This window comes from Meriones unguiculatus, chromosome 7, assembly GCF_030254825.1.
Source record: "Meriones unguiculatus strain TT.TT164.6M chromosome 7, Bangor_MerUng_6.1, whole genome shotgun sequence".
NCBI classification, from domain to species: Eukaryota; Metazoa; Chordata; class Mammalia; order Rodentia; family Muridae; genus Meriones; species Meriones unguiculatus.
Genome location: NC_083355.1, coordinates 40,103,336 through 40,131,286, shown reverse-complemented (window position 1 = coordinate 40,131,286; position 27,951 = coordinate 40,103,336). Strand labels below are relative to the sequence as shown.

The following is a 27,951-nucleotide window of genomic DNA, read 5'->3' as shown; positions in this document are numbered from 1 at the left end:
GGGCTGGGCCGGCGGCAGAACTGGCCTAGAGGCTCGCGGATCTGAGTCCTTCTCCCGCGGCCAGGCCAACGCAGGACCATGGGCGTCCAGGAGCGGGAAGCGCGGAGGTGACGGGGCTGAGCCCCGGTAAGACCTCTGGGCCGGCCATGGGCGACCGCGAGCGCAACAAGAAGAGACTGCTGGAGCTGCTTCAGGCTGCGGGCACCGGCAACGCGCGGTGCGCCGACTGCGGGGCTGCGGGTAAGGGCGCAGCGTGCGGGGCAGGTGCAGCCAGGCACGGCCCGGCTCCCGGCCCGCCGGCCCCTTCCCTAGCAGCCCGTCTGCGCGCGACCCAGACTCACCGCTCACGCGGGATCCCAGTCACTCTGGCTGGAGAGATTCTGGTGGCCCCGACGGTCTTCCGTCTCCTTGCTTCCGAAGCCCAGCAGGACCTTCGTCCTCGCTCCGCACCAGATGCGGTCCGTGTCCTGGGTCCCTCTCACCCTCCTACCCGGGACCCGGCTCTGGACAGCGTCTCCGACCCCGGGCCCTTCCTGCGCCCTCGGACCCCGAGGTCCTCACCTTCGGTGCCTCCTGGGCCACCGCGACCCTCACGGCCGCGCGTTGACCCTGAGGATGCTAATGTGGCTGGCTCCAGCCCCCGAGCAGATCCCCCAGTCGCCCGCTCTTCTCGGTTCCCCCTTCCGAGGTCTCCTGGGTTGTTTCCGAGCCACGGGGACGGCTGAGCACAGTTCATGCTGTCACCTCAGTGGTGCAAGGTTGGGGACCACCAGAGAAAGGATTGCTGCCATGGGCAGTGCTGGCCTCCGACCCAGAATCCTACTGTCCGGCCCGGCCTGTCCCTGCACCCTAGTCTAGTCCTGGTCCGGCTCAGCGAAGATCCCGCCCTTCCACCCCGCAGATCCTGACTGGGCCTCGTACAAGCTGGGGATCTTCATCTGCCTCCATTGCTCCGGGGTCCACCGCAACTTCCCAGACATCAGCAAAGTTAAATCCGTGAGACTGGACTTCTGGGACGACAGCATGGTGGAGGTAGAGCGGCGAGCATGTGCAGTCTCGGGACTGGGCGCGGGTCGGGACGCGGGTGCTCCTCCTCGTGTTCCACCGGGGAGGAAAATGGAGCCCGGAGAGCTGAGATGAGTAATGAGGGGACACACGGACTAGTTGACCGTGGCTTAGGGGAGGGCCCTAAGTTCAAATCCAAGCTAATCACTCGCTCCTCCTACAAGGAGTGTGTGTGTGTGTGTGTGTGTGTGTGTGTGTGTGTGTGTGTGAAGATGTGTATGTACCTGAATGTATGTATGGGCATTTGCCACAAATGCGCAGGAACCCATAGAAGCCAGAGGAAAGCATCAGACCCCCTGGAATTTGAGTAACAAGCAGTTGTGAGCGGCTGCAGATTGAACCCAGGTCTTCTGTGAGAGCAGTAAGCGCTTTTCACTGCTGCCCCGGGCTAGTTCCTTAATCTCAGCTGTGGATTCTGTTTCCACGCCCATGCTGTGGGCACGCACCAGCCTCTCACTGGCTGCTGTGAGAATAACGCAGGCTCAGCCCTGGCACCCAGTGAATGAACAGTTGCTGTCATTGTTGGTAGCAGCCAGAAACTGAGGAAGAGAAACACCCTCATAGCCTACGTTCCTTTCCACCTTCCTAGCCCACTCTGCTTTCCTGCCCAGTTAGTGTGCAGGAGCCCTCAGCCTGGGTGGTGAAGCCATTTTTGGCCAGAAAACCTTAAAAGAGCAGGCAGGTCAAGGGCGCATCGGTGAACCGAGAGGTTCAAGGGCCTCTGGGGAAGAGGGTATCATCCTTGAGCAGTTCCATTCTGCGGCAGGAGCTGGGCTGGGCTTTTCACTGCTCAGTCGCCACAGATGGAACTGTAAGGCTGCTGTGTTCGTGGTGGGAAGAGCCTGCTGACCAGACAAAGAGGCTGCCCTCTCAAGGCTTACATTCTGTGATGGGAAAGGCAGGTACTCTGCCAACCAGCCCAAATAGGTTTTTTGTTTTTATTTTTGTTTTTGTTTTTTCTTCTAACTCCCCCGTAATGTCTTCACGGAGACAGGTGAGATTCCTAGAGTCACTCAGGCCGCGCTGGGGCTCAAAGGCAGTACGTCTTTGACTTATCTCCAGGGTCCCCAGGGACTGTTCATCGTTTCTGCCCTTTCCCCAGCTATGCCACTGCCCGCTGGCACCTCAGCATGTCACTGGACAGGATGCCCACTCTGAGTTCCAGGTGACAGGGGGTATTCTATGGGGCTAGCAGCCATTCTCGTTCTTCAGACACCCCAGTGTCCTGCAGACTTTAAGGTCTGTAAGGGAGCTTGGCACTCTATGGAAGGAGTGAGAGGAAAAAGCGTGATCTTCGTGGTCTGGCAGAACTGGGTTCAGTGTTAACTAGCTGTGTTGCCTTGACAAGCCACCTAACTTCCTCTCTACATACAGAAGGGTAGTGTTAAAATGGTTGAGAGGACGCAGAAAGCTATTGTGTGAGGACTGTAAAGGACTATATAAGATATGGCAAACCAGGCTTTCCATGCCTGGTGAGAAGCCTCCTCAGAGGTGATTTCTCCTGACCCTGCCTTGGGGCAGGCAAAAAACACTGACTGTTTATTTATTTATTCGTTTATTTTATTGAGTCAGGGTTTCTCTACATAGCCCTGGCCATCCTCACAGAGAGCTGCCTGCCTCTGCTGGGATTAAAAGCCTGTGTGGAGCACCACACCCAGCAACCACAGTCTTCTGGGGAGACCATAGTTTCATTTCCATTTCGTTTTCAAGTTCTACAATTATGCCAATGTACTCTTGTCTTACAGTTCATGACCCACAACGGGAACCTCAGTGTGAAAGCCAAGTTTGAAGCCAGGGTCCCAGCGTTCTACTATGTCCCTCAGGCCAATGACTGCCTGTAAGTGAGTGATTCCGTACAATCTGGGGAGGGGTCTCCCAGCCCTTCTCTGCCCCTGGCACCTTTGTCTGAGCTGAGTTCTCCTGGGACCTGGCTAGATGCTTGTTTCAGGGATGGGTTTGGCATGATCACTGAGGTGCGTAGGATTCCTGGTTTAAACCAGGTGTAGTGGCAGAAGTCTGTAATTCCAGTGCTTGGGATGGGAGTGAGGAGGGTACAGTTAGGAATTCAAGGTCAGCCTCAGCTACACACTGAGTTGGAAGTCAGCACAGGCTGAGACTCTGCCTCAAACGAAACAAAAGCCATTGATATTTGTGGAGCCTCCTGAGTGTGCCAACCCTGCAAGGAGACCTGTTACCCTAAATTCAGAGACAGAACCTGAAGGAGCATTAGAAAAACCCAGTATAGCGGGGGGAGTGGGGGTTGTAAAGGTGAGAACCTAATGACCCAAAACCTCTGCAGGGCTGACTCCCTGAGCCTAGGCCTCTTTCCTAGGGACTCAGCCTCACTCAGGACTCACAGGACAGGGTCTGGTATACTCAGGAAAAGGGATATCTCATGCAAGCATGGCTGGAAAGTTGTATTTGAGCCACTAAGTCTTGGCGTGATGCTTTTGGGCCTTGCACAAATATGTGACTGTGGCTGGTGGGTCTGTGCTTTTGCAGCTAGGTGACCCAAGAACTACGGATGTACATGGAGTGGGAGTGAAAGACGTCTTTAAATTCGGAAGGCTTCAGCTTTCCCCTCCTCCCGACTCTACCTATAAGAAGGTGGCCAAGCCACCCAGGCCTTTGGATGTCCCTCTGCATGTAGCCCAAGTCCCTCTTCAGAAACATAGACAAGAACATGCCTTACAACATGATGTAGATAGATCAAATGATACCATTTGTGTGTCTCCTGTGTCACCCAGAATGGTAGCTTTGATGCTTTTTTGTTTTTTGGAGACAGGGTTTCCCTATGTAGCCTTGGCTGTCCTGGACTCGCTTTGTAAACCAGGCTGGCCTGGAACTCACAGAGATCCGGCTGCCTCTGCCTCCCGGAGTCCGGGGATTACAGGCTTGCGCCACCATGGCCGGCTTCATGCATTTCTTAGTGTCGGCTTTACAGTGAGACCCGGTCTCTCAGACCCCTGAGGTGACCCTTATGTTGGACACCCCTTGAAAGGGGCTAACCCATCTAGCCCCATGCCACCACTCAGCCTTTACTCCAGAGGCCCTGGACAGCATCTCCTTCATGGGCTTTCTCCCCCGCCCCGCTCCAGCATTGTTTCTCACGACTCCTACAGACATCTTTGCGTTTGGATCCCCGTTGACTGAGGGCTGGTGACTACTTTCCTCCAGTTCTAAAACTAATGCATTCCCCGCAGTCTCCAGTCTCTAGCCTCTCCCCTGGTGCTGGTCCTATGGCCCAAGGTTCCCATCTCCGTGTTGGGCCAGGTGCTGTTCTCACTGTCCCGTGGGCAAGGCTGTGCCTTGGGAAGGTACTGGGGATGCATATTAAAGGCCAAAAAGAACCCTTGATTGTAAGGGACAGAACTCCAACTTAAGCTGGCTCAGGCACCAAAAGACTATGTGGGTTCTGAAGCTCAGCCACCAGGAAGGGCAGATGTGAAGCCATGCTCAAGAAAGACAATGCCAAACCAGGTATGATAGTGCACACCTGTAATCCTAGGGAGACTGGGGCCCGAGTGGCTTGAGTTTGAGACGAGCCTGGACTGCAATATGGTAAGACCCCGTGACAAAACAGTAACAGCGAAGGCCTGCAGGATGGCCCAGTGGGTAAAGGCACCCGCCATTACGCTTGAGAACCTGAGCTACATTCCAGAGATCTGCATGAAGGGAAGAGAGAACTGGTTCCCACATATGCATGTGGATCAAGAGCAGTGACACACGTACAGATGCACACAAAATAAATAAATAAATGCATGTGGTTTAAATATTTATTTATTTATTTTAAGGCAGGGTTCCTCTGTGTAGGTCTGTTGTCCTAGAACTAGCTCTGTAGACCAGGCTGGCCTTGAACTCAGAGATCCGCTTGCCTCAGCCTCCCAAGTTCTAGGATTAAAGGCATGCGCCACCACGACCAGCCTAAATGTATTTTTTTTTAAAAAAGAGGAAGCAAAAGGGAAGAGGAAGAGGAGGGTCATAATACCAGGAGCTCAAACATGACCAAGGAAAAGGAGAAGGACCACACCAGCAGATCATATCTTTCATGCTTTCCTGGCTCTTGTCCATCCATCTTTCTCTCAACCAGGCTTCTACCTGCAGCTGGCAGCAAATCCACTCTCAGATTTATGCTGCACTTCCCAGCATGCACAGAGATGCCTTCTAACTTTTGGTCCCCTTGATCCACACAGCCCAGGGCAACCCAGAGCTCCAGGTGACCTGTTTGGGCCAGATGCACAGCTCAAGGTCACTGCTGTTCCCAGGGCATTCAGTCAGCTAACCTTTGGAACATGTACCTGGCAGAGACAAGGAACAAACAATGGAAATAAGTTTGTTCTCAGCTGCAGCCAAGGATAACGTTTGGTTGAGGTTAGCATTAAGGACCTCCCGTGAGCCCGGTGCTGGGAGACACGCCTTCATCTAACTATCTGGGAGGCAGGAGCAGGCAGTTCTCCGCGAGTTCATTGCCAGCCTCCATAGTAGGACACGGCATTAAAAAAAACCCTACTATGTGTTGAGTAGGGTGCTGGGTTCTTTATATACAACAGCCTACCTCAACAGCACTTGGGAGGGCTGGGTATATTCCTGGCTGATTTCCCAAACTTAGAGATGTTCAGTAATTTGGTCTGGCAGTGTAGCACAATTTATAGAGTGCTTACTCAACATGCTTAAAGATCTGGGTTGGATCCCCAGTGCTGCCTAAAACTGGATATGGTGGCACACATCTGTAATCCTAGCGCCTGAGGGGTAGAAGCAGGAAGATCGTGAGTTCAAAATCATTCTCAGTTACTTTGGACACCTCTGGGTCAGCCTGGGCCGCCCTGGAGCTCCTCTCAAGATAAATAAATAAAACAAAGTTCAGCCAGTCCGCTCTCTGTGGTGTGTGGTGGCCCAGAGTTCATCAGCAGGTCCAGGATGGTGTTGACTCAAGTTCAAGAGCAGGGAGTTGGAGGGGGAAGGGGGCAGGTTAAGAGTCCAGGGAGTTTATCTTCACCATTGCTTCTCAATGCACAAATTCCCTTGCTGTGTCATCTGGAGAGAAGAAGCTACTGGCATCCAGGAGGCAGAATCCAGAGGTACAGCTGCACATTCCATAAAGCGCAGGCCACCCCACCCCCACTACAGAGAGCCAGTCCTCCAGCACGGGCAGCGTTAACATCCCGAGGAGGAGAACCTCTGGGTGTTCTGAGTTGGCAACTGCTGGGCTGTCCCCACCCTCTGCTGCAGGGTCTGGGAAGGGCACTGTGGGAAGACACTGAAGTAGACACAACTGACCTCTTCTCTTTTTAGAGTCTTAAAGGAACAATGGATTCGAGCTAAGTATGAGAGACAGGAGTTTATGGCTGAAGAGAAAGCTGTCTTTCCCCCAGGTAAACTTACTGCTTTGTACGCATGTATGTATGAGCACCATATGTATGCAGTGCACCAGAGGCCAGGGCCGGGTATTAGATTCCCTGGGACTGGAATTGTGACAGTTGTGAGCCATGTGGGAGCTGGGCTTTGAACCTGGGTCCCTGGAAGAACAGCCAGCGCTCTCAGTCACTGAGCCATCTCGGCAGCCCATCTTAATGTTTTGAGGTCTATGAGGGGGGAGGTAGGCTTGGTAAGAGCATGCACTGGATTTCAGCCTCTCTTTCTACACTCATGCAGGGTACAGCATCACTGGCAGCCCTGGACCAGGGCAGTTTTCACTCCACTGACTTGAATTCTCAGGCTGGCACTGACCAGAGAGAACAAAGGTCTTGAAGGAGCTCAGCTTCCAGGCGTGCAAATTATTTCTCAACTAGTAGATGTCTTGAGGTCACTCTTAAACCCTTAAGCTTGATTTCAGCCTCTCTTTCTACACTCATGCAGGGTACAGCATCACTGGCAGCCCTGGACCAGGGCAGTTTTCACTCCACTGACTTGAATTCTCAGGCTGGCACTGACCAGAGAGAACAAAGGTCTTGAAGGAGCTCAGCTTCCAGGCGTGCAAATTATTTCTCAACTAGTAGATGTCTTGAGGTCACTCTTAAACCCTTAAGCTTGTATCAGGTTGATGTCAGTGTCGAAGTTGGCTAGGAATATATGATGTATATAATGTATAATTATATATTTTTAGTCAGACTCTCACTATACAGCCCTGGCTTGCCTGAAGCTCCTAATGTATCCCAGGCTGGCCCTAGACTCACGGAGATCCATCTGTCTCTGCCTCCCGAGTGCTGGGATCAGAGGTGTGCACCACCACACACACACAGCCTTCGCTCTTTTGAGGCAAGATCTCATGTGTCCCAGGCCGGCCTTGAACCCACTGTGTAGCCAAGGGTGACCTCAAACCCCCGATCTTCCTGTCTCTACCTCCTGAATGTCAGTGTTATGGACACGTGCCGCCACAACCGACTTTATGCAGTTCTGGGGGTTAAATCCAAAGCTTCTTGGACGCTGTGAGAGACTCTACCAGCTAAGACACCTCCTAGCCCAGGACCTCTTTCAGAGTCAGTCCAGTTTCTCAATGCTTGGTCGTAAGATCTTTTCTTCTCTCCTCCCCTCCTCTCTCTGTCCTTCCTTTTTAAAAAACCTAAATTAAAACATCTTAACTTTATATTTACGTGTATGATTGTTTGGCCCGAATATATGTGTGTGCACCACATATAGTCCTGGCGTCCTCGGAGCTCAGAAGAGAGTGTCTGAGCCTCCGGGACTGGAGTTATGGATGGTTGCGAACCACCGTGTGTGTGTGTGTGTGTGTGTGTGTGTTGAAAACTGAATTTAGGTTTTTTGCAAAAACAGCAAGTGCCTTTAACTGCTGAACCCTCTCTCCAACACCTTTTCCTTTCTTTTCTGTGACATGGTCTTGCTATGTAGCCAAGACTGGCATCGAACTCATCACACACCTCTTTCCTCAGCTTGCCCCACCTGTCTTCTCAGGAGAGCCAAGGAAGTAAGGTTTGCATAGTGGGTGGAGGCTGAACTTACATCAAGTTGGCCCCAGACAGGACCATGAATGAGCCCAATTAGGTTGGCTACATGTGAGTGGTAGGTGCCAGCTCGTCTGCCCTCAGGTCCTTGGGCCTCCCATTAGCTCGCTTATGCTGACGTCATGGTTCACTTCTTGCCTTGGTGGTTAAGGAAACCGAGAAGTGTTCCTGTGGAAGCGAGGACGGGACAATGCACAGTTCCTGAGGAGGAGGTTTGTCCTTCTGGCAAAAGAAGGCCTCCTGAAGTACTACACCAAGGAGGAGGTAAGAGGCTGCCTGGTTTCCTCAGGCTCACTCCTCTCACTACGGCCTAGTCTTACAGGGAACTTCAGCCCTGGCAAGCATAATATTTCCCTACTTTCCCTTGGCAACAGTCAATCCAGTTCAGTAGCAACTGCACTCTGGTCACTCAAGATGAGCTTAGTCTGGTCCACTTCGTGGTGGAACATGCCTTTAGCCTCTGCACCCTGGACACAGAAGCTGGAGGATCTCTGAGTTCCAGACCAGCCTGGGCCGGATAGCAAGCCCCTGTCTGTGTAAACAAGGGCTGGGGAGATGGCTCAGCAGTTAAGAGCACCTGTTGCTCTTGCAGAGGACTCTGGTGTGGTTCTCAGCACCCACACTGTGGCTAACAACCACCCCCAGGACTCAAGGTCCAAGGGACTCGGCACCTCCTTTGAACTCTGCATGAATCAGGCATGTATGTGATGCACAGACTTACATGGAGATAAAACACTTATGCACATATAAACTAAAATGAATTGAAACCAAACCAAACAAACAAATAAAAAACAAAATTTCCAAGCCTCCCAAAGGCCAGGCCAGGAAGTATATTCTACAGGGTCAAGACAAATCATGTAGCCAGCCTTGCTTAAGGGAAGGGACACAATTCTATAACCTTATGGATAGGGTATCTGGGGCCCAGTGGGAGAACAGGAAGTGGTGAGGATAGGGAGGCCAGCTGCCGTGTCAAGCCCTGGAGCATTCTAGGATTAGAGAACAGAAGAAATGAAAAGTGCTAACAGAGTGACTGTGAAGGAGCAGCCCACCTGAGGGCTCTTCAGCATGGCCTGGAGGCATTCTCACCCCTAGAGGAGCAGGCAGAGGTAGGGCTAGCTGCTGTGTCTGGGACTGAGGGAAAAGTGTTAGGGAGTAGCTGGGACATGGTGGTGCATGCCTTTAATCCCAGCACTCAGAAGGCAGAATTAGGCTAATCTCTGTGAGTTCAAGGCCAGCCTGGTCTACAAATAAGAGTCCAGGACATCCAGGGCTACACAGAGAAACCCTGACTTGAAAAACAAAACAAAAAGATAAATATTTCAGCCAGGCTCAGTGGAGCATGCCTGTAATCCCAGCACTCTGGGATGCTGAGGTAGGAGGATCTCTGTGAGTTCTAGGCCAGCCTGGTCTACGAAGTGAGTCCAGGACAGCCAGGGCTACACATAGAAACCCTGTCTCCCCACCCAAGAAAAAAAATGTTTAGAGAGAAGAGTATTAACCCTCCAAGTGGAAATGGAGACCTACCATTTAAAGACTGACAACTTGCTTTTTTTTCGAGGCAGGGTTTCTCTGTGTAGCCTTGGCTGTCCTGGACTCACCTTGTAGACCAGGCTGGCCTTGATCTCAACAGAGATCTGCCTGCCTCTGCCTCCCTAAGTGCTGGGATTATAGGGGTGTGCCACCATGTAGGCTGACAAGTTGCTTTTTCAACGTTTTTGTTTTTGTTTTCAAGGCAGGAAGATAAAGCTCTGCTGTGGTTATTCAGGGCCCAAGGCCCGCTGGTGGCTGTGACTTGGTCTCCATGACAGGGTTTCCTCCCTGACTGGATAAACGATATTTGATTTTCAGTTCCAAGCCGGTCCAGTATGCTGTGTTTTGAGGGCAGTGGGGGAGGCAGGGGCCTGTGTTCGTGTTTGTTTGTTTATGGGTTCAGGAAGAGCCGCATACTAAGGCACCAGACTCAGACTGATGGAAGTTTAGTGAACAATGAACAAAAACTGACCAGTCAGGACCATAATTTGGACTTGGGAGCCAGACTATGATGCGGGTTTTTCTTTTTTTAAGATTTATTTATTAATTCTACATACAGTCTTCTGCATACATGTATGATTGCAGGCCAGAAGAGGACACAGAAGAGGGCACCAGACCTCATCACATATGGTTGTGAGCCATCATGTGGTTAATGGGAATTGAACTCAGGACCTCTGGAAGAACAGCCAGTGCTCTTTACCTCAGATATCTCTCCAGCCCCCACCAGTCTGTTTCTAAGGCAGTTTTGTTTTGTTTTGTTTTCATACGAAAAACTATAACCAGGTAACCAGCTGTAGGAAGCGAGGGGGGCGGCATTACATCATTTTGGCTAGCCAAACATAATGGATTTTGTTCCAAGTGTATTGTGTTGTATCTAGGTAGCTAGACAAAGCATTTTAAACTGATTGGCTGGGCTTAAGGATAGGGGAGCTCTTGGGGGACTTTCCAGCTCTGGGGAGTAAGGAACGTAGCAAGACGTTTCAATCTTTAACTCAAACGGAACTTGCATTTATCATCTATTTTATTCTAAGCAGAAAGTATTGAACTATTGAATTGTATCCTGGTCTCAGACACGCTGGCCTGGAAACTTGAACTTAATTTTACCTTATGATCAAAATGGAGACTTGGAGGCAAAATGGCTTCTGATATGCTAAAGGCTACAGCAGGTGTTAACAGAGGAGCCACAGTCATGCTGAGAGCTAAAGAGGGGCTATAGAGTTTATGCAGGTTACAACGGGTTATTTTGTTTCTACATGAGATTGTGCTGGGTAGCCCATTGGCCTGCCTCATTTTTCTGAATGTTGAGATTACAGAAATGCACTCTATATGGACCTTTTCTTTTAAAAAAATTTTTTCCCCAAAGTGGAATTTTTTTTCCCTGTCATCAAAGTAACTCATTTTTATGTAAAATGTTTGGGTTGTGCAAAGAGTTAAGCTAAGTGGAGTTACAGCTTCCCTGGAGGCAGGACAGGGTTTCAGCCCAAGAGTTAAAGACTAACCTGGGCAGTCAGGTGTGGTGGTGGCACGTGCCCTGAATTCCAGCACTTGGGAGGCAGAGGCAGGTGGAGCTCTGAGTGTGAAGCCAGCCTGGTCTACAGAGTGAATTCCAGGACAGCCAGGGCTAGTTAGAGAAACCCTGTCTCAAACAACAAAACAAACGAACAAAAGGGCTGGAGAGATGTCTCAGCGGTTAAGAGCACTGACTGTTCTTCCAGAAGACCCAGGTTCAAGTCCCAGCACCCACATCTGTAACTCCAAGACTTGATACTCTCACACAGACATATATGCAGGCAAAACACCAATGTGCATAAAATTCTAAAACAAAACAACAAAACCCAGCAAGCTGGGCTCTATGGTGCATGCCTATAATCCCAGCACTCAGGGAGGCAGAGGCAGGCGGGTTACTGTGAGTTTGAGGCCACTGTGGTCTACAGAGAAAGTCCAGGACAGCCAAGGCTACGCAGAAAAACCCTGTCTCGTAAAAACAAAACAAAGCAAAGCAAAAGACAAAAGTAACAGTGTGATAAATATAAAGACAGTAGAGCTCGGGAAACCTGAGAAGAGATGCTCTTCTCTAGCACCAGAGATGCAGGTTTCAGTCACAGAGAGGCAAAACGGCTTCCCAGCAGAGTGAGGAAACCGCTGAAAACCGCTGCAAAGGCCAGTCCAGGGAGGACGCAGGGCAAGGAGAACCCTCAGTCATTGCTGGGGGTGGGGGTTAAATATTGCTCTCCTCTTAGAAAGCAAGAAGGCACCTGTTGCCTTCAGTGTCTTGAGGATCCTCTTTCTCTCTTCTAGGCGAAAGCCCCGAAGGCTGTCATCAACATCAAGGACTTGAATGCCACCTTCCAGACAGAGAAGATAGGCCATCCCCACGGGCTGCAGATCACCTACAGGAGAGAGGGCCGCACCAGGAATCTGTTTGTATATCATGACAATGGGAAGGTAAGCTGTCTCAAGTCACTTCCGCAGCCTCCAGCATGGCACCCAGCTGATGGGCTCAGCTCATCACCTCCGGTGCACCTTTCACTATGCACTCAGCTGCCTCTTAGGACCTGCTGCTGCTGCTGCTTGCCTTAATCAGCTTCTACAGTGTGCTCTGAGCCAGAGAGCTGAGGCAGGCAGAGTGGATGTAAGAGATGAACCCAGCAAGTACTGGGACATACTGATGGGCAGTGCACATCTGTCATCAAGGAGAGAGAAGTTAGGGCCGGAGAGATGGCTCAGAGGTTAAGAACACTCGCTGTTCTTCCAAAGGTCCTGAGTTCAATTCTCAGCAACCACAGGGTGGCTCACACCATCTATAGTAAGATCTGGTGTGCAGGTAGAATGTTGTATAAATAAGGAAAAAAATCTTTAAAAAAAAAAAAAAAGAGAGAGAGAGAAAGAGAAAAGTTAGCAGAGGGGACCATAGCCAGAAACAGCAAATCTGCTGGCTGTGGTGGCACACAGCAGCCTCCAGCACTAAGGGGCCAGAGTCAGGAGGATCTCTCTAAGTTTGAGGCTCTAAATAGTGAGTTCCAGGCCTGCCAGGGCTACATATTGAGGAAACAACAAAAAACAAAGAAAGTTACACATGGTAGCACGTAGTTTTGACTCCAGCTCAGGAAGGCAGAGACAGGTGGATTGCTGTGAGTTCAAGGCCAGCTTGGTCTACAAAGCCAGGCAGATCTCTGAGTTTGAGGCCAGCCTGATCTACAAGTGAGTCCAGGACAGCCAAGGCTGCACAGAGACACACATACACACAGAGAGAAACAAAACCCAAAAACAAGACAAAAATAACAAAGAAAAAGAAAGTCTGGGTAGGGCCAAAGACTGATTTTGGAGGAAGGAGGATGGATTGGGCCAGGGCCTTTCTTTCCACATGTCGCACTGAACCAAGAGCATCGTTATGTCCTAAGACCAGGAGAGTCTTAGGGGTGGAGGAATGGCTTAGTGCAGTGTTCCGTGTTCTTGCAGAGGGCCTGGGTTCAATTCCCAGCACCCACAAAGTGATTCACACAGAGCTTCAGTTCCAGGGCATCCCATGTCCTCTTTGACTTCTGTGGGCACAGGACGCTTATGCGCTGCATAGATGTACAAGCAGGAAGGAGAGAGGAAGAACAAAGCCGGGTGCAGCGGCACACGCCCTTAATCCAGCACTCAGGGAGGCAGAGCATGTGTGGCCAAGTTAAAGGTCCTCCATCACCGGCTATGCTGAGGACACTCTCATTTGCTTGACTGCTTCGCCCTCACTGGGCTGATCTCCGGTCTTGCTATATATCCTAATTTGAGCGCAAACCCATGAGCCTCCTGTTTCAGCCTGCCGAGTGCTGGGATTATAGAAGCATAATGCTTCTCAAATGTGTTCGTGTGTCTTAATCACTCAAGACTCTTAAAGTTTCTAACCGAGCAGGTCTGGGGTGGCCTGTGACTATTCATTTTGGGGCTGGACAGATGGCTCAGCAGATAAGAGCGCTGGCTGTTCTTCCAGAGGACCCAGTTTTGACTCCAAGCACCCACATGGTACCTCACAACTATCTGTACCTCCAGCTATGGGGGAATCCGATACTCTATCCTGGCTTCATTGAGTATCAGGCGTGGTTGTGATACATACACACACATGCAGGCAAAACACCCCTGTTCTAGATATAAACGTGTTTTTGTTTTGCTCCCAGGTGTGGGATGTGGGGCTGATTCAGATGGTCCACAGTAGCTGACTATTTGCCTCATGCGGGCTCTGAGAGGAGCTCTTTGCCAGCTGCGGATAGTTTAAAACAGGACTCTGGAGCAAGAATAAATGCCAGAGCCCAGAGAATGTGGTGCTCTGGGAAAGAACAAGGCTGTTCCTGCTTCCACCTTGCTGTTCCTGGTTGCTGTTATGAGACAAGTCAGAGATCTCCTAAAAGGAGGGTTAGACGGGCTCCAAGGAACGTAGCCAGCAGAAACAGCTAAGAAAGAGAACTGCATGTATGTCTGTGTGAGAGTGTCAGATCCCCTGGAACTGGAGTTACAGACAGTTGTGAGCTGCCTTGTGGGTACTAGGAATTTACCCTAGGCTGTCTGGAAGAGCAGTCAGTGCTCTTAACTGCTGAGCCATCTCTCCAGCCCCGTATCCTTCATTTCTTAATGCTTGACAATCCTGAAAATATTTTTTCCCTACATTCAAGGGACAGGGAAATGTCAGGTCACTTGCTTTGGGGTCACACAATGGCTATTTCTTCAACCCTGCACCCATTTAACAACTTTTTGTTTTTTTGAGATAGGGTTTCTTTGTGTAATCCTGGCCATTCTGGAACTTGCTTTGTAGGCTGGCCTCAAATTTAGATTCACCTGCCTATGGCTCCCATGTGCTGGGATCAAAGGTGTGTGTCACCATCGCCTGGCTAAAAACTTTTTTGAAATTAGACTTCTTCATCTTATTTTATGTGTGAGCGTGGACCTGCTGGTGAGATAGGCTTAGCAGCAGGTATCTGGAGCTAGATGAATGGACTTTCCAGGGGACCCCTAACTGGGGAGGTGACTCAGGACTGCTCTCTAGGGTCCACCTCTCTCAGGGCTTTTATTTTGCTCGTTGATTGGTTTCGTGTGAGTGGAGGTTTTGTTGTTGTTTTGAGGAGCTCTCGCTAGGTAGCCCTAACTGGCCTGGAACTTGAGGTGTAGACCAGGCTGGCCTGAGTGTACCTGAGCGCCAATTAAAGGCATACACCACCACAGCTGGCTCTACGGTGAGTGACCGTAAGCCATCATCATGGAAGTGTTTCACAGGGTGCAATGACAGCATTATCGGCAGCTGCGGTTACTGTTGGCTCCAGGTTGTAGCAGATGTTGGGGGCATTCACTGCTTTTCTTTATGCTGTGACTATAACCCATGTACACGCCAGGTACCTTTTTTTTCCTGGGGTGTGCCCATTTACCTAATGCCTAAGACCCAAGAACTTCTGTTTTTCATTTTTAAATTTTCTTTCTTTTTTAGGGAGGAGTGATGTTTTGCTATGTAGCTCAGCTGGCCTTGAACTTGGAGCAATCCTCCCGCCTCAGCCTTCCTCCTGCTGAGGTTGTAGGCCTGGGCTAACATACTCTACCAGGAAAGCTCTTAACAGACAGGACCAGGACGGGAGAGCCCAGGTGTCCTGCTCCGCCTGTGTGTCTGGCTTGGGGGGTAGAAAGGAACTTGTTGCATTCTGCTGAAACCACACTCAGAAGGCTTTCTCAATCACTGCAGTGCCTCAGAGCCCGGCACCACGCCAAATTTGCCTCATCCCAAATTCCTGGGAAGAGAGCATATCTGATAAGTTCAGTCCTGATGCTGATTGGTCCAGCTGCTGTAGCCGAGGCAGGGTGGGGATGGTGGGGTGTGGGATTGATGGTCAGGTCGGCAGTTCTCAGAGAAGCAAAGCTTGGGCAGGAGCAAAGGCCTGAGAATCGGTTATATCATCTCAACTAATGTGTGGGGTGGATGGACTGTTGTGGGTCAGAGAGCGGATGGGCAGGAGGGAGGAGGAGCATGAGGTGGTGTGAGTGTGAAGTGTGCAGGGTTACGCTGTAGAGCCTAGGGCATGTCACAGGCACCAGGGGTTGTTGGGTTAGGGTTTACACGCTTGTGTATATAAATACATGATTTTCAGTTTGCTCCTCCCACTCACTGCCCACACTCTCACCATCTTTTGCTGCTCCTCCCTCCCGCCCTCCCGCCTTTGACCTACAACAGTCCATTCCTTCCACAGCTTAGTTGAGAGGTCGTAATAGATTCTCTGGCGCTTGCTCCATCCTGCCTAAGCCTTGCTTCTCTTAGAACTTTTCCTCAACCCCACCCACACTCCTGTGGTCCCCACCCTGCCTTGGCTACAGCAGCTGGACCAATACAGAGGCAGAACTGGATTTTAGATGGTTACATTTTAAGTTATTATAATACTTGGTTCCTAATAGCAAGCAGAACAGGTCCCTATGCAAGGAACAGTGATCATCTCAGGTCAAAGCAGGCTCAGGGTTTAGAGCTCTTGGAGGTGCCGCAATAGAAAATTACGCATTGCGTCATGTTCTTGGCAGCATCTCGCTCTGTGCTTTCTTTTGTTATGCTGTGTGTGTATAGATGTTTTGCCTCTGTGCTTTGCTCTATACCATGTGCATGCACTGCCTATGGAGGCCAGAAGAGGGCGTCGGGTCCCCTGAACTAGAGTTGGAGATGGTTGTGAGCTGCCATGTGAGCGCTGGGAACCAAACCCAGTCCTTGGCAAGAGCAGGCAGGGCTCTTAACCATTGAGCCACTTCTCCAGCCCGTTGCTCTGTGCTCAAGTTATTGATTGTCTCAGTATAAGTTTTCTTCATGGTTTTTGAGACAGGGTCTCATTGTGTAGCTCTGGCTGTCCTGAAACTCACTCTGTAGATCAGGCTGGCCTCAGACTCATAGAGATTCACCTACCTCTGCCTGCTGAGTGCTGCAATTGAAGGTGTGCGCCTCTGTGCCCAGTCTCAGTATAAGTTTTCTTTTAAAAAAATTATTTTTCTTGCATTTTTGTTTTGTCTGCATGTATGTCTGTGTGAGGGTGTTAAATCCTGGTGTTATAGGCAGTTGTGAGCTGCCATGTGGGTGCTGGGAATTGAACCCAGGTCCTCTGGAAGAGCAGACAGTGCTCTTAACCACTGAGCCATCTCTCTGGCCCCTCAGCATAAGTTTTCAATGACAGTTTCTTAGAAAAAAGGAAGATGGAAAGAAACAGACAAGAAGAACAAATGAACAAAAGGCAAGATGAACACCTAATTCCAGTACTTGGGAGGTAGAGGCAGGATTACAACAAGGTTCAAGTGTAAGCTACATGGCAAGACCCTGTATCAAAATTAAGAATAAAATGAAAAGCTGAGGTGGTGCACAGCTACAATTCTCATATGTGGGAGGAAGAAGCAGGAGGATCAAGAGTTCAAGGCTAGAGCCGGGCAGTGGTGGCACATGACTTTAATCCTAGCACTTGGGAGACAGAGCCAGGTGGGTCTCTGTGAGTTCAAGGACAGCCTGGTCCACAGAGCAAGTTCCAGGACAGCCAAGGCTACACAGAAAAAAAAAAAACACAAAAACCCTGTCTTGAAAAACAAACAAAACAAAACAAAAAAAAAAAGAAGTCAAGGCTAACCTGTGCTACTTACCTGTTTGAGGAGGCCAGCCTGGACTACATAAGACTGTACCTCAAACAAACAAAAAGCAAAAAAGGCTCTGGAGCTACAGATCCACTGTAGAAGGCTTCCTTAGAGACTGTAAACGGGGTAGAGGGGGGAAGCTGGGGAGATGTCTCAGCAGTTAAGAGCACTGCTGTTCTTGCAGAGAAACTGGGTTCAGTTCCTTGTAGTCACGTGGTGGCTCACAGCTGCTTTATAACCCCAGTTACAGGCGACCTTGAAAGTCCTCCTCTCTCCTCTGCAGGCACACTTGGTGGCACACACATACATGTAGGCACTCACACATACATATATAAAAAAATGAAAGCACGGGGGGAGAATGAAGAAAAGGAAAGGCTAGCTGCTTGTAGAGCCACTGAGGAAGCCTTGGAAATGGGGGTCTCCAGGTGAGAGGATGGGGACCCACGATTATGAAGGATGTACTCCCTCACCGCGACATCTACCTGTGGCCTTTGTGCACGCTGCATCCTGAGCGTCTCTGATGGAGGAGCATCCCCATATGCAACCCCACCTGAGAGTCTTAGGGTTTGCAGCCTCAGGCCCTCTCCACACCAGTCTCCTAACAGGAATCCAGATGATGCTTGTAGACTTTAGGAAGTGGATTAAGCCCTTTTGTTCGGCTCACAGGGGTCTTCTTCCGTGCCTGGGAGCTCTTCCTGTCTGTGACTTGTGACTAGCTCAGGGCAGCCCCCGAGGCTCTGATGTCACCCTCTCCAGATGTCCCCAGATGGGACTGAGGGATGTCTATATTTCCTGACCGCACGTGAGTGTGCTGTAACCCTGCTCCACCCGTCTCACCACTGCGCATACTTTGAATTTTCCCTGGCAGGAAATAGTGGATTGGTTCAATGCTCTCCGAGCAGCCCGCCTGCAATACCTAAAGTCGGCCTTTCCTGATCTCCCGGAGTCTGAGGTGAGCGAAATGTGGGCTTTGTTTCTGAGTCCCCATCACTTCCCTTTTTCTCTTGTGTCACTCAGGGGCTCTGCTAGGCTTATTGAAGGTAAATCCTGGGGAGACTGGAGGATGACAACTATCTGCAGGGTCAAGGGCCTCAGCCTTTGAACATCTCTCTGATCTCACCCACTAAAATATGTAAATGAGCCCTCTCTGCTGCGTGCCAAGCGCTCTGACCCATTTTATCTCATAACTCTTTCCATATAGTAATTACTTGCAACAGGCAATGGGGCTTGGCGATTATTATTCACTCCATTACATGAATAATGGAGCCCTTACCCTTCCACTGCTGTGTCGCTGGCTGTGGCGCTCTGTCCTTTCGGAGATGTTGGGATCCTCCTCACTACAGAAGTGGATCTGCCTGAGGTGGGAGCAGCAAGCTGAGAACTTCGTTTTGATCGTCCTCTGACATTGGGACCCGCATCTGTGTCCTGCAGGCTTGTCTGGGGAAACTGGAAGGACACGGTGCAGAGGATGGTGTTTTAAGCCAGGAGGCCTAGGCCCTCGCTGGTCTCTGTCACTGACACACCGTGTGACCCTCAGGACTCACAGTGCCTTTCCGAGCGTGTTTTCGTGTTAGGAAGAGAGTGGTTGGTCCCCTCTAGCTATGACGTTTCCTAATTGAGGATGTGGCTTTGTTTTGTTTTGTTTTGGTGTTGTCATTTTTTTGAGACACAGTCTCACTGTGTAGCCCAGACTGGCCTAGAACTCACCGTATAGACCAGGCTGGCCTGGAACTCACAGAGATCTGCCAGCCCCTGCCTCCTGAGTGCTGCAGTTAAAGGTATGAGCACACATACATGTGTGTGTACATGTATGTGCAGATGAAGGTACATGTCTGTGTGCATTCATGTGGAGGCCAGAAGCCAGCCCCATGTGTCATTCCTCCGATGCCATCCACCTTGAGACAATCTCTCTTCATTGGCCTGGGCGCTCCCATTAGTGTAGGCTGGCCAGCGAGCCCCAAGGACGCGACTGTCTGGGTCCCCCACTTGTGACTCAGTTTCTTTTTTCTTTTTCTTTCTTTCTTTTCTTTTTTTTTTTTTTTTTTTGAGACAGGGTTTCTCTGTGTAGCCTGGCTGTCCTGGACTCGCTTTGTATACCAGGTGACCTCAAACTCATAGAGATCTGCCTACCTCTACAGCCCTGAGTGCTGGGATTACAGTCATATACCACCGTGCCTGGCTACCCTAGAGTTTTAGTCTCTTTTGTTAGACCCTCATTGAAAGCCTAAATGTTCCTCAATTTCCAGAGTTCACACTCTCTTTGCTGAGCAGCTGGGATAAGGTCAACTTCAGGCCCCGTGATGTACTCATTTGGAAGTTTCCCAGGCACGGTGCCAGCAAGGCTGGGGGTCAGGGCCCAAAGCTGAGGTCAGGGTGCTTAGTCAGCACCCAGAGCTGGTCACTGCTGGCTCAGGGAGAGTCCAAAGTGCTGACTGCTGACCCAGGAGAGAGGAGGCGACAAGGGGAGGGCATAGAGCAGGTGCTCAGCCTTTTTTAATCTGGCCTGGCTTCCTGCCTTTGCTAACCTGTGTGGAGAAAGTCTGTCTTTGACCGCTGTCCTCAGTGTCCCCTTGCCTCCTTCCCCAACCATCATCCTATCCCGCCTGCCTCTCTTGTCTTTCCTATATCTAGGTGTGGTGCTCAGGTTTAAGAATTTGGTGCTGGAAGTCTTTGCGGAGTTGTAATCCTTTCATCTGAAATGCACACAGGACTGGGGTGTGGCTCAGTAGTAGAGCACTTTGGAGGCTGAGGCAGGAGGATTTGCTGAAAGTTTGAGGCCAGCTTGGGATACACAGAAAAACCATGACAGAGTGGAGGGAGGACGGAAAGCAGGGGTGGAGTAAGAGAATGAAAAAAGCACACATAAACCGGGCTTGGTGGCACACACCTCTAATCCTAGCACTCAGGGAGGCAGAGGCCAGCAGATCTCTGTGAGTTTGAGGTCACCTGGTCTACAAAGCGAGTCCAGGACAGCCAGGCTACACAGAGAAACCCTGTCTCAAAAAAACAAACCAAACCAAAACCCCCAAAAAGTGTACATAAACTGTAGTCTAAGCGCAGTGTGCTGCCCAGAAAATGACATTTACCTCCGAGCTCCAGTATGCTCATCTGTCATGTCACCATGACCCAGGGCCACGTGCCGGGCTGTTATAAGAATGGAGTGAGCCAGTGTCTAAATTACAGGAAGAGAGTGCTGAAGGAGAATGCCAGCCACGTGGCTTCGTGGCTTCCCTTGTTTCTCCCGTTTTCTTCTGGGCCTAGACTAGACTAATGTTTCAAGTTCAGACTATGAACTTTGGGGGCCTGTTTTCTCCAAACAGTGGATAAATCCTGTAGAACATGTTTTAGGAGAAATGGAGCAGTCCAGCGTAGATTTTCACTTTGGGCCGCAGGGTTCCTCTCTTTCTTCCTGTTGGGACTCCTGAGATTCCACCTCAGCCTTGCCCTTGCAGCCCGGGGCCCTGCTGTGTCCTTAGGAATCTGGACTTCCATTTGACACTCTATGGAGTCGTCCAGTCCCCGTCTCCTCTCTTCCAGGAAACCTAGGAAGTCACCGTCCATCCCTGGAAGCTTCCCTGAGTAGGAAAGCACGCTGTCAGGGCCGTCAGAGAGCACAGGGGAAGCAGGCCCCCGGAGACAGAAGGCCTCCCAAAGTAACAGCAGCTTGAGGCCAGAAGTGGTGCTAGGATTCTGGCGGTCTCCTAACGTAGGCCAGAGCTTTCTCTGTTTGTCCACCCTGCAGTCTCCTCCTCGTGGCCTGTGTCAGGATCTGTGACCAGGCAGGTCTCAGCTGGCTTCAGCACAGTGGGGGGTCTGATCGGAGGGCTCCGTCAGCCATCTTTACCTTTTGGTACCATAGTGGTGTAATGGCACACAGGAGGCCGGCCCGTGAATCCCACCTCTTCATGCTAGCAGCCACGTGACTGCAGCAAAGTCTTCTTCCACGTCTCCATGGCCTGGTTTCTTTTTTTCTTTTTGGCCTGGTTTCTGAGTAAGGTAAGGCTGATAAAATCTATCACCCAGCGTGGTTGGGGAGTGTACTCAGAGCCCGCCATGGCCGCAGAGACAAGTGGGATGTTTGTTTTTCCCTCTTCCTCCTCTTTTTCCGTTTGTTTGAGATAAGGTTTCTCTGTATAGCCTTGGCTGTCCTGGAACTCACTCTGTAGACCAGGCTGGCCTCAAACTCTGAGATCTGCCTGCCTCTGTCAACAAGTGGGTCTCTTGACAGCCTGGCCTGTTCTATACTCTGGGATGAACAAAACTGAGCCATGCTGTAAAACTCTGTAGACATCGGGGCCATTGACTGGCTTTGTTGAAATATTTGTATTATATCCAGTACACACTCCAAATATAACCTAAAAACCACAACTGCGCATCTTGTCCCATTCCACACTTCTCCTTTGTCTTGGGTTCAGTCTGGAACCTTAAGCTCTGTGTGTGAATAGGGCATCAGCCTCTGTTTCTCCCTTAGCTCGTGCCTCTCATCACCAGGAACTACCTCAAACAAGGCTTCATGGAGAAGACTGGCCCAAAGGTACATGCTGCTGTTTTCTGGGTTACTTGATATGGTTATATCCCTACCATCAATAACGCAGAAAATCGGGGGTGGGGTGGAGTGGGGTGGGGTGGAGGGCTGAAGGGAGAGAGAAAGGAAGACTACCAATATTTGTGAGTTTCTGCACTAAAGAACTGAGTAGAGACTGGGAGTTGGCTGGTGTGTGACCCAGCATGGCTGCAGGGGCTTCTTCCTCCCGTGGACCACCCTGTCAGCTCCACCAGTGTCTGCCCTCCGCTCTCCATGAGACTCTAACCCCGGGAGAGCAATGCTGAGAAGGAATCCCCTAGAGAGACAGCTTCTGAGTAGATATTTCAGTCCGCTGTGCTAAGAGTCCACCAGGACGGTGTAAGAAAAAGCTGTGGCCTCGTGCCCTTCCTCCTCACAACTCAGCCTGCCTCCCGGTGACTAAGCCTGCTCCCCTCACCAGGTCCTTCACCTTCTCGCTAACCTAAGGAGGAGGAGGAGCAGCCTGGGCTTTCCTGTAAACCAGGCAATTATTGCACAGTTGCACAGACCCAGATCCTTAGGAGGCTGAGGCAGGAGGATTGCAAGTTCGAAGCTCGCTTGGCCTATATAAGAGATTCAGTCAGCCTGCACAATTTAGTGAGCCCTGTCTCCCAATCTCAAACTGAAAACTTAGTAACGTGAAGTGGGGTACGGTGAGAGCGTTTGTCTAGTGTGCACAAGATCAGGGGTTCAATGCAAAAATACAACTCCAATGTGTTACAGGACGTTTGTTGTCCTGAAAGGTGTTGGAGGACAGTGTGAAAGAAAGCCTCAGGAGCCCCGTGGTGGTAGTGGTACACACCTTTAATCCCAGCACTCAGGGAGGCAGAGGCAGGTAGATCTTTGTAAGTTCGAGGCCAGCCTGGTCTACAGAACAAGGCTGCACAAGGAAACACTTCCTCAAAAAAAGGGGGCTGGTGCTCAGGAGTTGGAAACTCAAGTCAAATGGTGATGACAACCTCCTTCCCTCAGATGCCAAGCACAGTCCTTGGTTTTTACCTCAGGCCTTTCTCTCCCCTGACCTAGTTGAGCCAAGGCCAGCACTTTCAGCTTTGTGAGCAGGGGCCACCACTGACTTCCCAGGCTTCCTTCTTCTGAGACTTATTTGTGCACAGCCTAAGAGGGAAGTACCCCTTTCACTTGCAGGCGGGACCTGGAGGTGCAGAGCAAAGCTAGCGGGGAGGGAGGAAGGAGGTGCAGGGAGAGGCTGAGCTGAGCCTTCAGAATCTGAGCAGGTGGTGGTGTATCCCCTTAATTCCAGCACTCCAGAGGTAGACGCTGGGGGATCCCTGCGAGTTCCAGACCAGCCGGGACTACACAGCGAAACCCTGTGTCCAAACAAACGAATGAACAAACAAACAGAACATAAGACCCAGAGTCTGACCAGGGGCTCAGACCTGTGGACCATAGACCTAGTTTGGCTGGACCCCAGTCTCAGCCCTGCCATTATAGAGCCATTTTCTGGGGAGGCCGTGCATTCCCAGGAACTGGCCCCAGAGAAAAGCTCTAGCCCGTCTGATTGCAGAAGCTAGGCTGGAAGACTGGTGTGATGGCCTCTTGTCTGAACTGGCCCTGACCTCTGTGCCTAGCTTTGTCATGTCTGGTAAGAGGTTCCTTCTTTTGCAGCAGAGAGAACCCTTCAAGAAAAGGTGGTTTGCTCTGGATCCGCAGGAGCGGAGGCTGCTGTATTATAAGAACCCCCTGGTAAGAGCCATTCCTCCTCTCTCCGGAGCATGTTCCCAGTCAGGTGGGCTGGTGCTGATCTCAGAATATACAGAAGGACCGTCTCCCAGAATCCCAGGGCAGGGGAACCCGTGACAGGAAAGCCTGTACCCTTGCTTCTCCTCTGTACCCCTGCTTCTCACGCAGCTCTGAGTCAGGATCCTTAGTGCTGACAATTGTGGTTAAAGTAAGGTGTAAGCACAGCCTTGTAACTAGGAGGTCCGGAGTGGAGTGGTGAGGGATGTGGGCTTGGGGACAGTCCAGTTTGGCTGAGCTCTGGGCTCAGCCCTGCTATGCCCTAGGCTGTGTGTGCTGATAGCTCTTTAAGGAAGCATTTCTCTTCTGCAAAATATGAGCTTAGCATAAATGCCTGGCTCAGAAGTGGCCGTGATGGGTATAAAAGTTGCTGACATGTAAAAGCACTTGAGCTGGGCCTGTGGGCACCAGCCTGTCATCCCAGCTACTGGGGAAGCTGAGGCAGTTGGATTGCAAATTCAGACCTCCTTGGGCTTCAGAATAAGTTCAAGGCCAACCTGGGTAATTTATTGAGACCTTATCTCAAAATTAAAGAGTGTGTGTGTTAGGTTCTGCTCAGTGCCTAAGATGTTCAAGGCTCTAAACTCAATCACTAGTGGCCAAAACAAAGTAAAACACCAGCCTTTGCCTTCCCAGCGCCTGGTGGAGTCTCTGTATGTTAGCATTTTCAGCAGGTTTGCGTGCAACGTATGTTAAGTTTTATGGTTTCAGATTCGGGGTCACATCTGGCAATGACATGCACATCTCTTTAAACCAAGCTTGACCTCGGGACTGGCTGGGCCTCGGGGGCTCTTCTGCCTCAAGGTGGCCTCTCCTGACCACGTGCCTTCCGTTCTCAGGATGCTTTTGAGCAGGGCCAGGTTTTCCTGGGGAGCAAGGAGCAGGGATATGAAGTGTGTGAAGAGCTGCCCAAGGGCATCCGAGGGAACCGCTGGAAGGCTGGCCTCGCTGTCGTCACTCCAGAGCGGAAGTTCATCTTCACTTGTCCCAGCGAGAAGGAGCAGCGAGAATGGCTGGAGAGTCTGCGCGATGTCCTGTGCAGCCCCTTGTCACCCCTCCACCTCCTCAGTGAGAAGCAGGGGTGGGCGGGTGGGAGTGGAGTTAGGGGTTCTTGTGGGTGAGGGCAGAAAAGGCCTCCTTCACTTGTGGTCCCGGAAGCGCCTGACTCAGCTTTCTCAGTCGCCCTCATTTCCTGCCAGAGAAAAGCACACACACTGCACATTACTGCCAGAAAATCCCCTCTGCACCAACTTCCTCACTGCAGCCATCCTCAGGAGTCTGGTCTGAGCAGAGCTGTAGAGACTGGCTCCTCCCGGCTGCTCAGACTCCTCACACCCTTGTCCTTTTTCTCATAAGAAAATGCTGGTTTGGTACCCTTAGCAGAGCTTGACCTGCTGGGCGTCCCCTGGGACTCTGGATTCCTCCCCTCCCAGAGGGAAGGTTATTTTTAGTTTTCTCCCTCTCCTCTGCCCTCCCTTTTGTCTGTCTCCCTCCCCTGCTCCTCCTCTTCACCCCAGATGTGTCACAAGAAGACTGTTCCCATCTGTTGACAGCCCGAAAAGCAGAGATATGCTGAGCTAGGGAGGAAGCATCTGTCCCGGGGCCAGGCTTCTAGGGCATAAAGGAAAAGTTCTGCATTTGGAAGAATACAAAATGAACAGGTGTCCTCAAAAGCCTCTGGTGAAGCCCTTGTGCCACCCTAGACTCACCAGTAAAAATACAGCTGTCACAGCTGGGCCTCCTAACTAGGGCATGGTTTTAATCTCAGTACTTGAGAGGCAAAGACAGACAGAACTCTGAGTTCAAAGTCAGCCTGCTCTACGTAATGAGTTCCAGGACAACCAGGGGCTACATAATGAGACCCTGTCTCAAAAAACCAAAAACTAAAACATAAACAAAACAAACAAAAACCCCAACCCACAACCATCTTCACTGTCCAGTTCCCAAAGCCAAGGACACAGAAGGCAAATGGAGCACTTCAGCTGCTGCCCTCCGTTCTCTGTGGGCCTGAATCCCAAAGTCTCTGGTCCTGCTTTCCTCTCTGTTTTAACCTATGTGCCTGTTCCTGACTGTCTCCTTCAATCTGTTCTTTTCTGTTTTATTCTCATTTAAAGTTCTCTTTTCTTTCAGTGTTGCCATGGCTCCCTCTGTCACTGCACACTTATTCATTATTTCGTTAAAGAATAGAAAGCCTGAGTAAAGCCAGACAAGCAGCCAGAGATTTTCTGGACAGAATGTGTCCCCAAATTTGGGGATTCCCCTTTCCATCCCCTCAGCTGCCCCTCTCCTCCAGCAGGACCGAGGCTAGCACGGCCACCTTCGCCAGCCCTCTTCCTTCCTTTGCAGATGTATCAGCAGAGACTGGCTGTGGCCTCAGGTGACCCACCTAGGAGGATCCTGGCAGAGCACTGAACACATGAGGTCCTGGAGGAGCATTCACCTCTGCTCTCATTGTCCAGAAGGAAGCCCTGAGGCCTGCAGCCGCCCCTGTCAGTCAGTGAACTCAGTCAAGATTCCGGGTGTGGTTTATCCTAAGGCTCCCCGGGATCCTTCAGCAAACATTTCCCGGTCTTGATCTGGTGCAGAGAAGAATTCAGCTCTCCAAGCCTGGAAGTGCTGAAGGCTTTCTCACAACTGTGTTGGGCATGGCGATGCACTAATGGCACTCGGGAGGCAAGAGTGCCATGAGTTAGTTCAGTGCCAGCCTGGACAGTACAGAGAGTCCATTTTCCAAGTCCAGCCTGAGTTACGTAGCAAGACTTGTCTCAAAAAACAGAAGCACAAGCAAGCAGGCAAACAACAACATAAACTACAGAGAGGGGGTAGAGACACAATAATAAAAAAGTGCCCACAGCATTGTGTAAGCGGAAAAAAATGTAAAGGTTTAAACCTAACTATGAAGAAATAATCAGACATTCCTATGTTATTTACGTGTTGCTATGTAACTAGCCTGGACTCTTCAAATGTCAATATTATAAAAGATAAAATTGGCCAGGTGTGGTGATAGATGGCTTTAGGCCCATGTGCTCAGCATGGCAGAAGCAGGCAATCTTCGAATTCAAGGGCAGCCTGGTCTACGTAGGGAGTTCCAGGACAGCCAGAGCTATATAGAGAGAACTTCTTTCAAAAAAAAAAAAAACTGAAAGGAGGAGGAGACACAGACAGACCAAAGCCAGGGGTGGTGATACCTATAATTTTAACATTAGGGAAATAGAGACAGGAAGATCAGAGGCTCTTCTATTATAGAGAGGTCAAGGCTAGCCTGGGCTACTTGAGACCCCCATTCAACAAACAAAACCTCCAAACAATACCAAATCATGGCAGCTAAATGAAGTATGGGATTCTTGATTAGAACCCGGATTTTAAGCTCTGGAGAGATGGCTGCCTGCTCTTTCTAAAGTCCTGAGTTCAATCCCCAGCAGCCACATGCTGGCTCACAGCCATGAGAGCCACCAATGAGATCTGGTGCCCTCTTCTGGTGTACATGTAGGCAGAACACTATAGATAGTAAATAAGTAGATCTTATGGGGTTGAGGGGAGCTGGCTAATGGTGGTAGTGGTGTATGTCTTTAATCCCAGTACTTAGGAGGCAGAGACAGGGGAATCATTGTGAGTTCAAGGCCAGCCTGGTCTACAAAATGAGTTCCAGGACAGCCAGAGCTACACAGAGAATCCTGTCTCAAAAACACAGAGAGAAAAACCTTGAGGCTGACTAGATGGTTCAACTGCTTAGGGCACTGGCTGCTATTCCAGAGGGCCTGGGTTCAATTCCCAGCACGTACATGGCAGCTTGCAATTGTCTGTAACTCCAGTTCCAGGGCATCTGACACCAGCACACTAATATAAAATAACTTTAAAAAGTCACAAACCAGGTGTGATGGCACACACCTGTAATCTCAGTACTCGGGAGGCAAAGGCAGGCAGATCTCTGAGTTTTAGGCCAGCCTGTTCTACAAGTGAGTCCAGGACAGCCAAGGATATACAGAGAAACTCTGTCTTGAAAAACAAGAGAGTCACTGTAAAGGACATAACTGGTGTTGGGTAAGTTAGAATCTGGATGTACAGTAGCTAACAATGTTACACAATTGTGGTGATCATGATGTGTCTGAACAGATGTTCCTGTTCTCAGGTGACACATACTGAAGTAGGACATAGTGATGTTTGCAGCCAATTTTTAAACTAAAAATTTCAACTAAAGTCTGTACGTGTCTATATGTTCATGAATGGAATGCACATGAGTGCATTTCTATATATACAGAGAGCACAGCACTGATGAATCTAGATGAAATGTAAATGAACATTTATTTTCCTATCTGTGAACGAACATTTTATATGGATCTGAGTTTTCATATTAAAAAAGTTGACAAGACACCCAGCCTTCACTCTTCAAAGGCAATGGTTTTCCTTCAAGAATGCAATATCCCTGGAGCAGGGCATGGTGGGTACATCGGTATATTCCAAGTA

The 27,951-nt window shown here is 50.3% G+C and overlaps 1 protein-coding gene across 1 annotated transcript; it reads left to right on the top strand.

Annotated features, from left to right (window-relative positions):
- On the top strand, positions 1-27,856 carry Adap2 (ArfGAP with dual PH domains 2). Its single transcript, XM_021630964.2, has 11 exons — positions 1-240; positions 902-1,032; positions 2,811-2,902; positions 6,358-6,437; positions 8,176-8,288; positions 11,853-11,999; positions 18,034-18,117; positions 21,637-21,699; positions 23,356-23,433; positions 24,327-24,555; positions 25,834-27,856. The coding sequence occupies exons 1-11, from the start codon at positions 147-149 to the stop codon at positions 25,866-25,868; spliced, it is 1,146 nt and encodes a 381-aa protein (XP_021486639.1). The 5' UTR covers positions 1-146; the 3' UTR covers positions 25,869-27,856.
- The last annotated feature ends 95 nt before the right edge of the window (positions 27,857-27,951 follow it).